The 14,555-nt window shown below is 38.9% G+C and overlaps 1 protein-coding gene across 5 annotated transcripts; it reads right to left on the reverse strand.

The window, feature by feature from the left end:
* Window positions 1–1,247: 1,247 nt before the first annotated feature.
* LOC125285855 (ribose-phosphate pyrophosphokinase 1-like) lies at window positions 1,248–13,239 on the reverse strand. 5 transcript variants are annotated; one of them, XM_048230532.1, is made up of 8 exons: window positions 13,123–13,233; window positions 12,794–13,014; window positions 11,583–11,772; window positions 8,287–8,385; window positions 4,802–4,926; window positions 2,675–2,848; window positions 2,314–2,473; window positions 1,248–2,214 (listed from the first exon to the last, which is right to left on the reverse strand). In XM_048230532.1, exons 2-8 carry the CDS (start codon window positions 12,913–12,915, stop codon window positions 2,122–2,124), a joined length of 963 nt encoding a protein of 320 aa, XP_048086489.1. In that variant the 5' UTR covers window positions 12,916–13,014; window positions 13,123–13,233; the 3' UTR covers window positions 1,248–2,121. The 5 variants fall into 5 exon arrangements, with proteins under 5 accessions (XP_048086489.1, XP_048086472.1, XP_048086462.1 ...); XM_048230515.1 differs by having other exon boundaries at window positions 11,589–11,772; window positions 12,794–12,916; window positions 13,123–13,226; XM_048230505.1 differs by having other exon boundaries at window positions 12,794–12,916; window positions 13,123–13,226.
* Window positions 13,240–14,555: the final 1,316 nt, after the last annotated feature.

The raw sequence follows: 14,555 nt of genomic DNA on the forward strand, positions 1-14,555 counted from the left end.
AGGCAATGTTTTTCCTATTAATTTGATTCATTCAATAAAATGCAGCCAATTCACACACTGGTGTCCCCCACATGGCATACATTTCATAACAGTTGCAACTGAGGAAGTTTAATCACATCAGTAACTGAGTGAGGACATGATGTTAATAAGCATCTTTAATTATTTTATTATTAAGGCCTACTTCTGACATATTTTATCAGCTGCATTTTCAAGATAATATTAATAAATAGGCTACATATTAATAAAAACATTCAGTATCTTTCTTGTCTCTCCTGAGTAGTTACATGTATTTTACACCATTAATACAGGAAGGAGGAAATGCTGAAAACAATCTCAAAGGCCAATCTGAACATTAAATATGAAAGTTTACAATACAGAGCTAAGAATATGGTTTAAATACACTTTGAGATGAGTTGTAGTAGGCCTAGTAAGGTAATGCATATATTTCTCCAAGAGCAAACTGCATTTTGTTTTGGCTCACATATTTCGTAACCATTTCCTTTAAGGCAAAGATGCAGTTTAGTGTCATTCATTTAAAACCAAATTGATTATCTGTAGTAATTGCAGACATTACCTTGTTAATAATATTATTTCTAGCACTGGGGGCAATGGGCCTATAGTTAGTTACCCATGCTGTTTAGTTTGCCAGCTTATACTAGAAATGTACACACAATAGTCTGGTAAGACACCATGAGCTAGGAAACCAGTGAAGCACATGACAATCGACCAGAGCCTATGACTGCCAATCTTCAAATGGTCTGCTGTAATATCATCCATACCACACGCCTTGTTGCCATCTAGCATCATAGACTTTGTCTGACCCGACTACCATGCTATAAATGATGAGTTTGGTTTCAAAATGCCATATCCACTATTTTAATGAATTTTCATAAATCATTTTTTTACATTTTGTTTTCCAAGTTATTTCAGTAGAACTGTAATAGGGTATTGTTATTTGATTGATATTACCTGAAATACACAATTGAATAGCCAGACAAACGTTTTTTAAAAACTGAGATATAGCGTTTTGGAACCAAACTCTTCAAATGTTTTCTACTACATAGTCTTAACTATTAATTAAATAAATTATAGTAATGCTGACACCATATCCACTATTTTGTCTGAACCAGACACCCTCAATATCAGAAGAGAGGGATGCTTTACAAATTATTCATAACTCTCTTCCTCTTTCCAGAAATCATAATAATAACTTGAAGTAAAGAGGGAAGAACAGGAGACGCACAGCGTAGAGTTGAAAAACTTGAGATGATTTATTCACACACATACTGTAGCTCTCCAGATGGAGATGAGTGATCTCTCCCACCCTCGTAAGAGACAACCTCTTCTCCGCTTTAAGGCAACCGGCTTCTTCTTCTCTCATAAAAAATAAGGAAACATGCATCCAGACAATGGCTGCATGATTTAAAATAACATGTATGTAATCTAGTCTATCATATATTCGTATTGTATGTGGTGTGTTAGTTGGCTGAATCACACAAGCGATGGCCATATGGATTGGAAACTGTTTGATAAACAATGTTAAGTCTCCAGCTGTCACATATCCAGTTAGTCTTTGAAGACACTTGTACCGAGTGACTGGTGCAGCTTCATGCAGAGAGAAAGGCTGCACTGTCTTTAAGCAGCAACAGACAAAACTAACAGCTATGCAACCAAAAATATACACAATAAAAACATAAACCACAACATTAACAACATCCTAAATCTAGAGAGGGAGAAAAGTCAAATATATAACAAAAACTAACAAGAGTTCCTTTTTTATGGCAGCCACAGAGGCTGTGGAAGCATTTCCTCACTTTCCTTGTCCTCCTTGGTTTCCAGTCCCCAGGGTCAAATCCTTGACTTTTGTTGCGTAAACAAACACTTGTGTAGTCATCACATAACAAACATATTTGTAACAAGTTGTCAAGGCAACCAAACTGGCAGCATCAAATCACTACAATGTGGATATAAATGGCATTATGACAGTGTGGGAGTGGACAGCATAGTGGACAGGGGAGTCCATAGGCCATTGGAGTACCCATGTGAAGTACACATGAATGTTTATATGTACTGTGTGTGTGTGTGTGTGTGTGTGTGTGTGTGTGAGGCGAATGGTGGGTATTACAATGGAACGTGGCTGAATAAGTAGGAAACAGACTCTCCGTTGTGTGTTCGTCTGATTGCTTCAGCCAAAATCATTGAGATATCAATCACCTTAATAAAAAGAGAGAGAGAGAAGAAATGTGAAATTCACATCATTCCAGTTAGTGTTTTCACAGAGTTCTTCAACTGCTCCAACAGCCAATTCCTCACCTGTATTTTGCTGCAGTGTTTCATCTTGTCCTCCTGGGGGATGGTGTTAGTGACCACCACGGCCTCAAAGCTGGCGTTGTTCACTCTGGAGATGGCAGGGCCGGAGAATATGCCATGCGTCAAGATGGCATAAACTTTAGTGGCTCCTGCTGACACCAATCTGAAAGATTAAACAATTACAACCCACATTTAGCTATCAAATTATGCATATTGCTCCTTCAGAATAATGCTCCTTCAGAATAATACTCCTTCAGAATACTCATAGAGTACATGTACTACAATACACACACACACACACACACAAGGATAGGTATACACACACAAAAAAATAATTTCTAGTTAGCACAATGCTTGAACTCACTTCTCCGCTGCATGGCATATTGTGCCACAGGTGTCAGCCATATCGTCCACCAAAATGGCCACTCTGTCTTTCACATCTCCAACAAGCACCATGCGGTCGACCTCGTTGGCCTTCTTCCTTTCCTTATGGATGAGGGCAAAGTCCACATTGAGTCGATCAGCTATAGATGTTACCCTGATGACACAAAACCAACAAGCAAGACCAGATTGGCATACTGTATGTGCGTGAATGTGTGTCTCTCATGACCAAGGGCGTGGGAAGGAGGGTGCTGCAGCACCCCCTGCTGGCAGGAGATAGATTTTTAAAAAATATTATATATATTTTTAAATAATTACTAATTCGCTGTCTGACATTATTTATATTTTTGTATGTGAAATGATGAGTCAAATAGCAAAAAAGGGTTATGGATAGGTTCGAATATAGGCTACTAAAAATTAACAGTTATAGAGATCAACGTGAACGTGAGTCAGTTACTGTAAGAACCGTAGCGTGGTTTCATCTATGTGATAGCGATCAAGTGTGTAGGCCTACGGTTGATATAGGCCTACATATTTTATGCGATTTACACGTTCAAGCTGAAAGAAACTTTAATTGTGTTTTACAGTTTTGCAAAAATAATAAATGCATAGCTAGTGAAATCACTTCACTATCCTTGTCGCTAAGATAGAAATTATTAGGACTCATACTTGCTGTGGAGACGACACACTTTAGGCTATTCAGAAATGATTTGCGAGATCATTGCAGCCTGATTATTAGCCTATATTTAAAGCCTAACATCTCTGGTGTGGTTTTGACGATCAGAAAAGTAATTTTCCTTAGCTATACTGAAATAGGCTAACAATGTCAAGTGCGCTTCTGTGGGGGTTAGGGTGGGCGCAGTGGACTCGGAGTGCTGTCGCGAAACATTGGAATTTGTGGCTGCCCAGGACTTTTCTAAAACTTCTCGCTATCACCCGCTCACCGCACTAAAATGACATATTTAGCAGTCAAAATCCTAAGGGGGGGGGAATCGTCGGACATCCATTATTTTTGTTATTCAGCACCCCTGGTCAAAAATAGGTTCCCGCGCGCCTGCTCATGACATGACATGACAACGAGAAAACCTCAGGCCCCTAATTTGAAGTGCAAAGTCTAACTAAAGTTAATTTATCAACTTGACAAAATCACTTTGCTAGTTTGCCATCATGGGCAAGACACTGAAGCAAACATTGATCAGTCAGTTCAATGCTTCCATACGCCACATGATAGCTCTATTTCATGCGTGAGAACTTTGCTTGCTAACAGATTTTGAACTTTGCACTGCAAATAAATCAGTGTCCAAAGATGAGATAATACCATGTGTAAACTACTGTTACCATAACACACTTCAACAATCAGCGTAAAAAACAGCATACCAGGGGGCAACTGTGGCACAAGGAGCAGCATGCATAACACATTCAGGTTGAAGTGGACACAGTCAATTCACAATCCTACTCCCTTATCTCTCTACCACTCATTTCCTGCCAATCTGTCCTGACTCAATTAAAGACACAAGCCTTTGTTTGTATCCTCCAGGAGGACTGCTGCTGTATAGGGAGGTGCTAACACTAGAATTAATGAGATTCTGTTGTTTTCCCCTCTGTCTCACTTTGTTTCAGTAAGAGCATGTCAGCAAGGGAGAGAAATGTATCTCAGTGCTATTTATCTCTGCCGTGTCACTGAGAAACTATGATGACATTTCTTAGGTTAGCACTTACTGTATTGGAATCAATAATGCTGTTCTTCCATGTCGAGAGACATCAGTTGAAGAGTGCCACTGAAACGCGGTGCACCTAACCTTCACTGTAAATTCAAACTCAGGATCTTTTGGCTCCTCTTGCATGGGTAGCCTTTTCTAAAAGAAACATTCCAAATTCTATCCAGACTTTTTCCAAAATTATAATTTTTCAAGACTTTTTCAAGAGTTTCACCAAAAATCGCCAATCTTTTTCTGATCTGGACGTATTTTCTATAGACTTGTACGACTTGTACGAGCGGCCTGAATTATGCAGTTCTTCCACGTCAGATTAGAGGGTACAAATTAACACACCCAACTCTGTGCCTAACCTTCACTGGCTCTGGCTAAATGTCTGGCCATGGACTGAGTACCTCTTGGCACCCCCGGCGTCAGGAGAGACGATGATGCAATTCTTCCACTCGTGTATGTTCTCCATGATCCACTTCAGCACTGCAGGCTCAGCATACAGGTTATCCACAGGGATGTCGAAGAAGCCCTAAACCCCACACACACACACACACAAACACACACACAGAAAATCACAGATTATTTCATAAACAAAAAAATCATCATGTGACAACTTAGACCTTCATACTTCAGCTTAAAAATGGCACTAGTCAACGTAATATCTCTATCTAGTAAGACATTCACTTTTTATTTATTCTGTTTATTCTACAAACCTTGATTTTTAACTAAGACCTGGTTAAAAAACGGGTGAGCATCGTCAAATAAGGGGAGCTGTAAGCTCCCAATTATAGCTTCTTTAGTTCTTCTGTAGACAACTTCTGAGGTTTTTTGTGATGTCCCAGTGCTCTGCATGGTTGTTTATCTAACCCCCTAAACACTGCTGCATATTTATCACCATTCTCTGAATTTCTGTCTTCTGTCATTTTAAACTATGATAAGACTATAATTGTCTAAGATTTTAAAATCCATGTTGACAACTCTACGAATTGTTTCTCATCTGAATTTTCAGTGCTAAATAAAAAGGACTTAGGAAAGGAATTAAATAGTAGAAAATACAACAGGGAGAGTAGCAACCGAGAGCACAGTGTCAAAGATGATACAGTAGTGGTCTGACACCAATATTGTTTATTAACATTGTTAAGATCTAAGCCAAGGGAACTTAATCTAAGCCAAGGGACGTAATCTAAAATAAGACTGTGTCTTTTAATTTGATGCAGCATGTGTTGGGTTCAACTCACAACCATGGGCATACTTTAGAAAGATAAGGTTTAGGCATCTAAAGATCTTGCACACCAGTGCAATTGACTTTGTATACTCGCGCATTTGTCTTTCCTATTTTGCAGTCAGCGCATATTGGAATTTTCCCTCCACAGGTACATGTATACCATCGGGGCGTTTCAGCAAAAAGAGGGGGTGTTCCAGCAAAACGGTCCCTGTTGATATTTTGCAGTTTCAGAAAACAATTCCGCCACAGACCAGGAACCTCCTGGTCTAAAGTCAGTGCATGGCGCAAATTCAGATGCTATTTGCACGCATGGCCACAGGCCTGCAGAAATGAATGCTATGCACACCGATCTACAGACACCCTGTGCACAGATGGAAACATTCAAAGCCTTGATAATATTTGTCCGTTTCCCGGTTTTGTTCGTGCATTGATCAACTAAAAATTTAGTAGCCTATATAGTACATCTACGTGCAATATCTTTATAACAACGCCTAATTACGACCTATTCATTTGGACAACTTTATACAGCCCTATAAAGGCTAAAGTTACCTTTAGTTTTGTTCCAATTTACCATTGTGTATGGCTTTAAACATTGTGTGCGCTTTAACATCAGCCTATAAGCATTATTCCAGCTGCGCTAAGGTTTTGACAAGCACCACAATTTTGCCTACCTTGTTGTAGCCCATCTGAAATAACTCCAAGCTTTGCTATGTTCCCTCCATCCTTTCGTTGTTTTCAAAAAATGTTTTATATCCATGATGGCCTTGAAGTTTGTGAATTCGCTTAAATAAGCTTATTATGTGCTGTTAACCAGCAACCATAGACAGCAAGTAGGCAGCAAGTAGCCTTGGCTACAATTTCTGTAGTTCCTGCGTCCATTCATTGTTATTCTCTCTCCTGCTCAAACAAAAGTTGTGCGTGCATTAAGTTGATGATAACGTGTTTACAAACTCTACATAAAATAAATATTGTAAATAGCCTACTGTCATGCAGTTAATGGGATACTGTGCAGATTTGGAAAGTTAAGTCAACTTGGAAACTGTTTATCGTTGTTGAGTTGCCTGTTGGTAAGGTACAGCCGTAGCTTACACCTGCAGGAGCATTGCTTGGGCTCCTGTGTTGCGCAATGCACTTTGCTCTTCTCATCTATACGACGCCGTTCCCATTTCTCCAAACCATACATAATTACAAGGACAAATATTGCTACACGAGGGAAATCAGTGTGGTGTCCGATGTGAAAAAACAGGTATAAATCTAGCGAACACATTTCCACGAATCACGGATGTGTTGATGACATAAATTAGGAAATATTAGAGGACTTAATGAGACGTGATGTTGAACTGCATGCCGATGCCATTTAACCCAAATGCCCCAGCAGCAGCACGGGAGAGGAGAGCTTATCTGACAGATCTGCATTGTCTATAGTGAGGTAATGTTAGATTAGATTGCAAAAATATCACCATGCATTCATAACCTCGTGATTCATTGAGAGTGATCCCAAAACATTGGAAAGTGACATTTCTGTATTACATTTTGTCAAGAGGGAAAATCAATAGCAAACTGTTCCCAACTGACTATAACGCTGTGAACCGTTCCTGGCTGCGCCTGGCAAATCCGCCATCATAATAGAAATCCGCTATGGAACAAGCGTGCCTGTTGTTAAAGGGAATGTGAGATGACGCTGATTGGTTTATTGCACGTTACGCCCAAACCACACCCGTGAATAATGTAGCTGCTACAGACCACCCCATTTTAGATTTGCGTCGGGCGCAACAGTCATTATGCCGCCGGTAAAATAGAAACAGCGCCCAAGATCCGCCCACAAAGCGATATGCACAAAGTCAATTGCGCTAAAGTGCAAGATAGAGCCCTTAGTCCTTTCCCTTGTTTTAGATCTTAACTATGTTATAATAAAAGACCTACTGGTGTCAGACCACCACTATCATCAAGTTTACAATGTTTGAAACATTTCCTAAATCAGATCAATCAGTGGAGTCGTTGTGCCTCAGCATTCAGAGCACCCAAGCTCCGGAACAATATTAGATCTGCTCCATCAATGTCGGTTTTTAAATCGAGCACTAAATCTAGCCTTTTTAAAATTAAATCACCTTCCTTCATATTCTATGTATCTGCATATTCATTTTTTGTTTCGTTATTTTAGTGGTTTAATTTACTGTATTTTTATTTACTCTCTTTTGTTTCCTCTAACTGGTATTTTACATCCTCTTCCTTGTTTTTGTACAGTTTGTCATCTTTTGAGGTTACCTTCATCACTGATTATTGCTATTATCATTATTACTAATATTATTATTATAAACAACCACATATGAACTGGCAACTTTTGAACTGGCAACTTTTTCTGAGGTAGGAAATGCTAATACAACGCCCCTTTTCATTAGGGAGAACTGACAGGATGTAGTTGGCCATTGTTGAACAGTTGAACCTTAATTTACCAGTATATATTCTAGTGATAAAATATTCAGTGGTCTCTGCAATGTAGCACAAGACTGATTTTTTATCAGGTCTACTGTAGAGTTGATGCAATTAATATGGTCACTGTATCTATGATGCGTGCAGGTCCATGGTTATTATATGGTCAGTTCATATGATGTATCAGCGATGTGTCTAGATCCATGGTTATGATATGGTCAGTTCATATGATACCTGTATCTGTGATGCATGTAGGTCCATGGTTATGATATGATCTGCTCCAGACACAGACAGCATGTTGGCCACCAGCTTAGCTGAGATTGGAGCGCGGCTCTACAACAGGACAAAGAGACATAAAAGAAGTTAGAGCATTTCCTTTTCATTGGTGCTGTTTGTAGTTTCTGTTGTCAAAAATACTGACATATAGTAAGAATTTTGAATGCTCAAATTCCTGAGCATTTTATGTACCAGTAAAATGGCAAATGAAGTGAAAAGAATATGCATACAAGAGGAAATTCTGTTCCGTGTACAGTATATTATGCAATATATATAATAATTATACAGTATATATATATATAATTAAAATATATAATTATTATTATATAATTATTATTATATAGTTTGACAACTAACAGATATAGTATACATTTATTATAGCACATATTTTTTGACAACAAAACTCCCAAACAGCAGCTTTAAGACTCCTCTTTCTCCCCTATACTAGCCCTCATGTTTGGGGTTAATGTGACTGTGATGGGACTAATGTGGGTGTGAGTGGACGTGGATGACAGAGATAACTTCTCCAGACTTCTCCAGAGACAACTTCACTTCTCCAAAAGTGCTGTGAGAGATGTTTGGTCTGAATTCGTACAGTCACCAGGAAGACTATTATTATACAATACTCTAATAGTAACAAGTAGTAGTAACAAGAAGTAGTAACATCAGCCAAATGCACAAGAAATCTGCTGGGCAATGCCCAATGCAATTGACATGTCCACCTCACGTTACGCTGTGTCATATATACTCATCAGACAGCTCAGGGATGTGTCTTGTCTCAGCCATTAATGAGTGAAATACACTGAATCATGAATAAATCATATGCATTGAAGAAATGTCCAGAAATATCAAAAGTGACATTTCCCTTGCTTGGTGGTATGGTACCAGACTTAATGTCCAAAATAAATCTCACTTGTTATCTAGCTGACCAAGCAAGTCATACCTTGCTGACTGGCTAATAATTATTGAACTGATGGTTTAATCATGGAGATTTTTCAAAAAACAAGATTTGACTTCACAGTCAATATTTGTGTAGCAATTTCACCTCTGCTGAACTCTGACCCAGGAAGGATATCATTCAAAAAAAGCTTTCGTCAGAGCCTGTTTACGGAGAGCCGGTTCACTCCATTGTACCTGCAATCTGTTGCAGTTCCGCTAGGGGCGATCACGAATAAGTGCAAAAACAATGGGGGTCTATGGAACTAGATGTAGTTTCTGCAAGCTCAATATGGATTATAGGTCAAAAGCTGAATGAACGAGTATTTACATCCTTTTGATTTCTTACAGGTTGGGTCGTTGTTGCCCACAGCACACTAGCTTTCTGCTAATGAATGACGTCATTGACACGTTTGAAAGGCTTTTTAGAACAAATTAGTGACTCAAAAAATATAATACTCAGCAGTGTGTATTTTCTTTGCCACCTCTTTCGAATGCAACATTCAAATTTCTAGACAAAAAATTATATCTCGAGAAAAGTGGATTTCAAGGGGTACAGCTCCACAGACCTCCATTCATTCTGCACTTATTCGTGAGTGCCCTCACGTGGAACAGGAACTGCAACCAGTTCAGAAACTGGAAGTTTCCCGAGAGTGGAGGTTCTCCCTTATTAGACATTCTCTGCTTTCGTCCACAAAGACATAACAAGTAGAAGAGATAACAAGACAACTTACTACCTTTGTGTAGTCACAGTTTTATCCGTCAAGAGTAAAATAAAGGATTTGTGGATATTAAGAGGAATAACAGTCAATTCACAGTGTTTGCATGTGGACACATTTAGCCCAAAGTTTAATAGATTTAGAAATCTCATATCTCAAGTCATGGATTATGATGACCTTAGGATGACAAACGTTACCGCAGGTGAAAATAATGGCGGCTGGAACTCAAATGTTATGAGATGAGACAGGGGAAATGTTTCATGAGGGGCTTAAACAGATAGAGCAAGAAGTAGGACTGTACCTTTGGCTATGACAGTCACTGACAGCCAAATGAAAGACTTGTTTTTACTCGTAACCTCACATTGCAACAAATTGTAACAGCCCATTACACACACACACACACACACACATGTGGCTGAGTGTAAGTGTGTGTGTGACTATGCATGCATACGTACTCCTGATAATATGGTCCTGGGCAATATTACCCAATTGGGGTATGGAACCTAACATTCACCTCGTCCACGAACAAATTCCAAATTATATCTCCAAAGTAGCTACAACCTAATATACACGTTCCTACAAGGTATTTAAAATGCTAAATTTAAAATGTATACAATATACAGTACAGTATTAATTCCAGCTTAAATATCAACAAACTAAGCCCAACATGCAGAAAAAACTGGCCAATAAAAGTCAATGCACTTCCCACAGCAGAATAAACACATGCAACAGTTTACCCTGAATCTAAGAATCTGCAATTGATCCAAGTCTAGGGAGTTAAAATGCATCTTTGAATAAACCAATATAGTGGTCAGAGTAAGAAAGGGGTTTCAAATGTTTCGATGGCATTGTTTAGCTGGGGTTTGTCCTTTATAACCACAACACCCTTCACATTCATACCTTTTACATGATAATAACAACATGTACAGTTGTACAGGGGTGCGTTTCCCAAAACCATAGTTGCTAACCTGTTAGCAACTTAGTTGGTTGAGAATGGGAAATTGCATTACAACCAACAAAGTTAGCAACTATGGTTTTGAGAAATGCGCCCCAGAATAGTTGTAACAGTGTGATCTGTAACAGGGGGAATAGTAATAATAATAATAACATTGTGATAACATTATTTTTCCGTCCGGACAATGAGAAATGTTTGTTCTGAACCCCTTAAAATGTTTTGGCTTCAAAGGCTAATTTGCTGATCTGGTGGACATTCTCAGCCTCAGGGTAAAATTCTTAATTTGGGTGATGCACTTACACTGACAGCTTTTCTGTTATACTTCCGGTGCAATGTATAGATGTGTCTCTGAAGTTAACAATGGCAACCTTACCTCAAGCTCAAAATAGTGGTCTAGATATATTAGAGATATAATGTTTTGACAGCACACAAGCCCTGGTCCCTGAACCACGCAAATAGGGCTCATAGGGAGGCAGGAATGCAGTGTTTGTGTTTGTGTATGTATGTATGTATGTAATGTATGTATCTGTTTATGTATGTAATGCATGCATGAGTGTAATATGTATGTATGTGTTCATCCAAGCACTACATGAGCGCATGAATGCCATGCGTGTTAGAGTAGAAGCAAAGCATGATTTCCTCACCCCCACCTTGTCCTTCTTGTCTTGTCGGGCATAAGGGAAACAAGGGATGACTGCTGTGACTCGAGATGCGGAGGCAATCTTACACGCATTGATCATGATGAGCAACTCCATCAGGTTGTCGTTTATTTCGCCACAGCCACTCTGCACAATGTACACGTCCTCGCCACGGACACTCTCGCCAATCTCCACACTGAGCACAATGAATATATACACTTGAGCATATACACACACATGCAAACACATACACACACACAAATGCAGACCCCCACACACACACACACACACACACAAACAAACAGAACAAAACTCTGAAATGCAAGTTTACAATATATCTGCCTCTGAAAAATGCACCACCCTTAAGCAAAGTTAACAGATTCACACTGCTGTTTAGTTCATTTGGAGGGCTGTACATAAATGTTAAATGTGTTGAGTTACACAGGAGTAACCGCAAACACGCGCGCGCACAGAGAGAGAGAGAGAGAGAGAGAGCGCTTTCATGGTGGGTGGCTATTATTAGAATTATATTTCACTATGTCTACCCCATGCACCCCTCGGCTGGCGTTGCCTGTTACCGAGCTCAACTAAAATCTGAACATAAAATAGGTGCTTTCGTTAAAAGTCAACCTGCGACCTGCGCATTAATTTGACCTTGTTAGCATAATGGTTTCGTTTTCATGACATACCATATCTGCTACTGCCAATACTATTATTTTGGCGCATTCGCCCAAATTCTGCAAGTCAACAAATGTAAACTAAACTAGCTGGTGAGCTAACGGTTTACGTCAAGAAGGTTATAATGGGAGTCCACATAAGTACAAAAGTGTTTTTTTTAGCTCTAGGACATGCGTATTGCGTACTATAACAACAGTTACTGTGTTTATTATTCTAGCTAGCACTGTAGCAATGTGGTGAAAATTAACGTTACAGTAGAAGGCTACATTGACCCTTGTACATTTCTGACAACACATCATAGGTAACACAGGTATAACTGTAAACGTGACAAATTTGAGACAGCTAATTTGAGATTAAACGTTTAAAGAGTTGGCTTGCAGATTAAGAGTGAATACACAGTCTGTCGTGAATTGTTTATTTCCACCCTCTCTAGCACGCACTTCGTCCATGTGGTTGTTCATAGCAAGGCAGGCTAATGTTAAAGCATCACACTAGCCAGCTAACTGGCTATCTTGCAAACGTGATAGAATGGTACTCACCATGTCTCCTGGTTGCTGAATTTTTTGGTGACAACTTTTCCCAGCTCTTGTCCTAAACGGTCGGCGATTTTCTGTGACAGGTCCGGATGAGAACTACCGCTGAATATTTTTATGTTTGGCATTCTTGTTTTTTCCAGGATGGAGCAGGACGGCGACACGGTGAATAACGTTGACTGTTACACCACACAGTAGTTATCTGATGTCACTACAGTCTTGGCGTGCTATATGAAATATGAATGCTTAATGCATATGTGTAATTGCGGTCGTAGGGCTGCCTTTGGTGGTTGATATCTTGCTGTATTATCAAACGATAGTAAAATTACACTGACCTGGGTGTACCTGCGTGTGTCGACCGGTCCGTCAATGGTTCAACTCCCCGGTTAGTTAAATCAGACACCTCTGTGTCTCTTGCCTTGCTTGTTGCCTGGTTCATATCCAAAACATCTATCAAGTGATGCGTCAGGGTACCACCCCCCTTTTCGGTCGACGCCACGCCCAACAAGGCCTTGAAGAGTCATGCGCACATTTTGTGTATGTGCATTTCAAGAGGATGATAAGGCTATTTTCTTACATGAATTACATGAATGCCATTTTTACCTTTTCCTCAAAATATATAGGCTATATATGAATGCCACGGTTTACCTTTTCCTCAAAATATATAGGATATATATATATATATATATATATATGTACCTTTATCCCTTTAACTCTGAGGCACTTGGAAAGACACAAACACAGGCAAAAATGACCTAGGCTACGTCTAGAAATTGATTGGCAATAACATGCAAAAACTAGGCCAAGAATGTATCTTATTTGTTTTTATTTAACTGGATTAATTATTTTTTCTTTACAACACCTGCTGTAGCCTGTAACCAAATTATATATATATTGGATATAATTATATATATTATATATTTCCCAATGATTTGGTCCCTTACGCAACCAGCAGAGGTCTCTGTTGCACGGAGATAGACATAGTCTCATATGCACCACTCAGAGGTGGCCACAAATACATCAAAAACTATTTTGTTACAAATTACAAATACTGGCTCATGAAATGTAACAAAACTAGAAAATGTAATTTCGAGGAAATGACCAGTGCATGAAAATATAAACATACTGTATATTAACATAAAATGCAAAACAAACTTTTAATTGATAACAGTTGGCAGAAGTCATAGTTGATAACAACTGACAGTTGAAATGGCTGAACAGTTAAATAGTTGAGTAGTTAAAATTTTTAAATTATTTAATAGTGAATTATTGTAGTGATGACATTTATTTTGAAACAGTTGTGGGCAGAGAAAATAGTTGAACAGGATCTGTAGAGCCAGATTGTATGTTTAAAGCCTGAGACAGAGTATATAGTTTAAAAGTTAAATATAGATAGTGTAATGGATGTTGATAGACAGAAAGTTGAATGGATGTTGATAGGCAGATTGTTTAATGGATGTTGTTGGGATAGTTTAATGGGTAGATGAGTGAATGGTTTGAAGAGGATGAATGGATAGAAAGTTGGATGGAATGTGCCTTATGTAGAATGGAGATACACAGAGAGTTGGCCTAATTGAGCAGAAAGCAGTTGATACAGGTGCAATCAGTTTAACTAGCTTTTTGATGGGACCTAGTTGAGCAGCTGGAAGTTGATACAGGTGCAAATCAAGTTAATTAGCCCATTATGATGTCATAGTCCCCATACAAAGTCTATGGGGAAAAATAAGCTTGTTTTTTATTAATATCTCAAAAAGTATAAAGTTTACAA

Source organism: Alosa alosa, chromosome 2, assembly GCF_017589495.1.
Source record: "Alosa alosa isolate M-15738 ecotype Scorff River chromosome 2, AALO_Geno_1.1, whole genome shotgun sequence".
NCBI lineage: Eukaryota > Metazoa > Chordata > Actinopteri > Clupeiformes > Clupeidae > Alosa > Alosa alosa.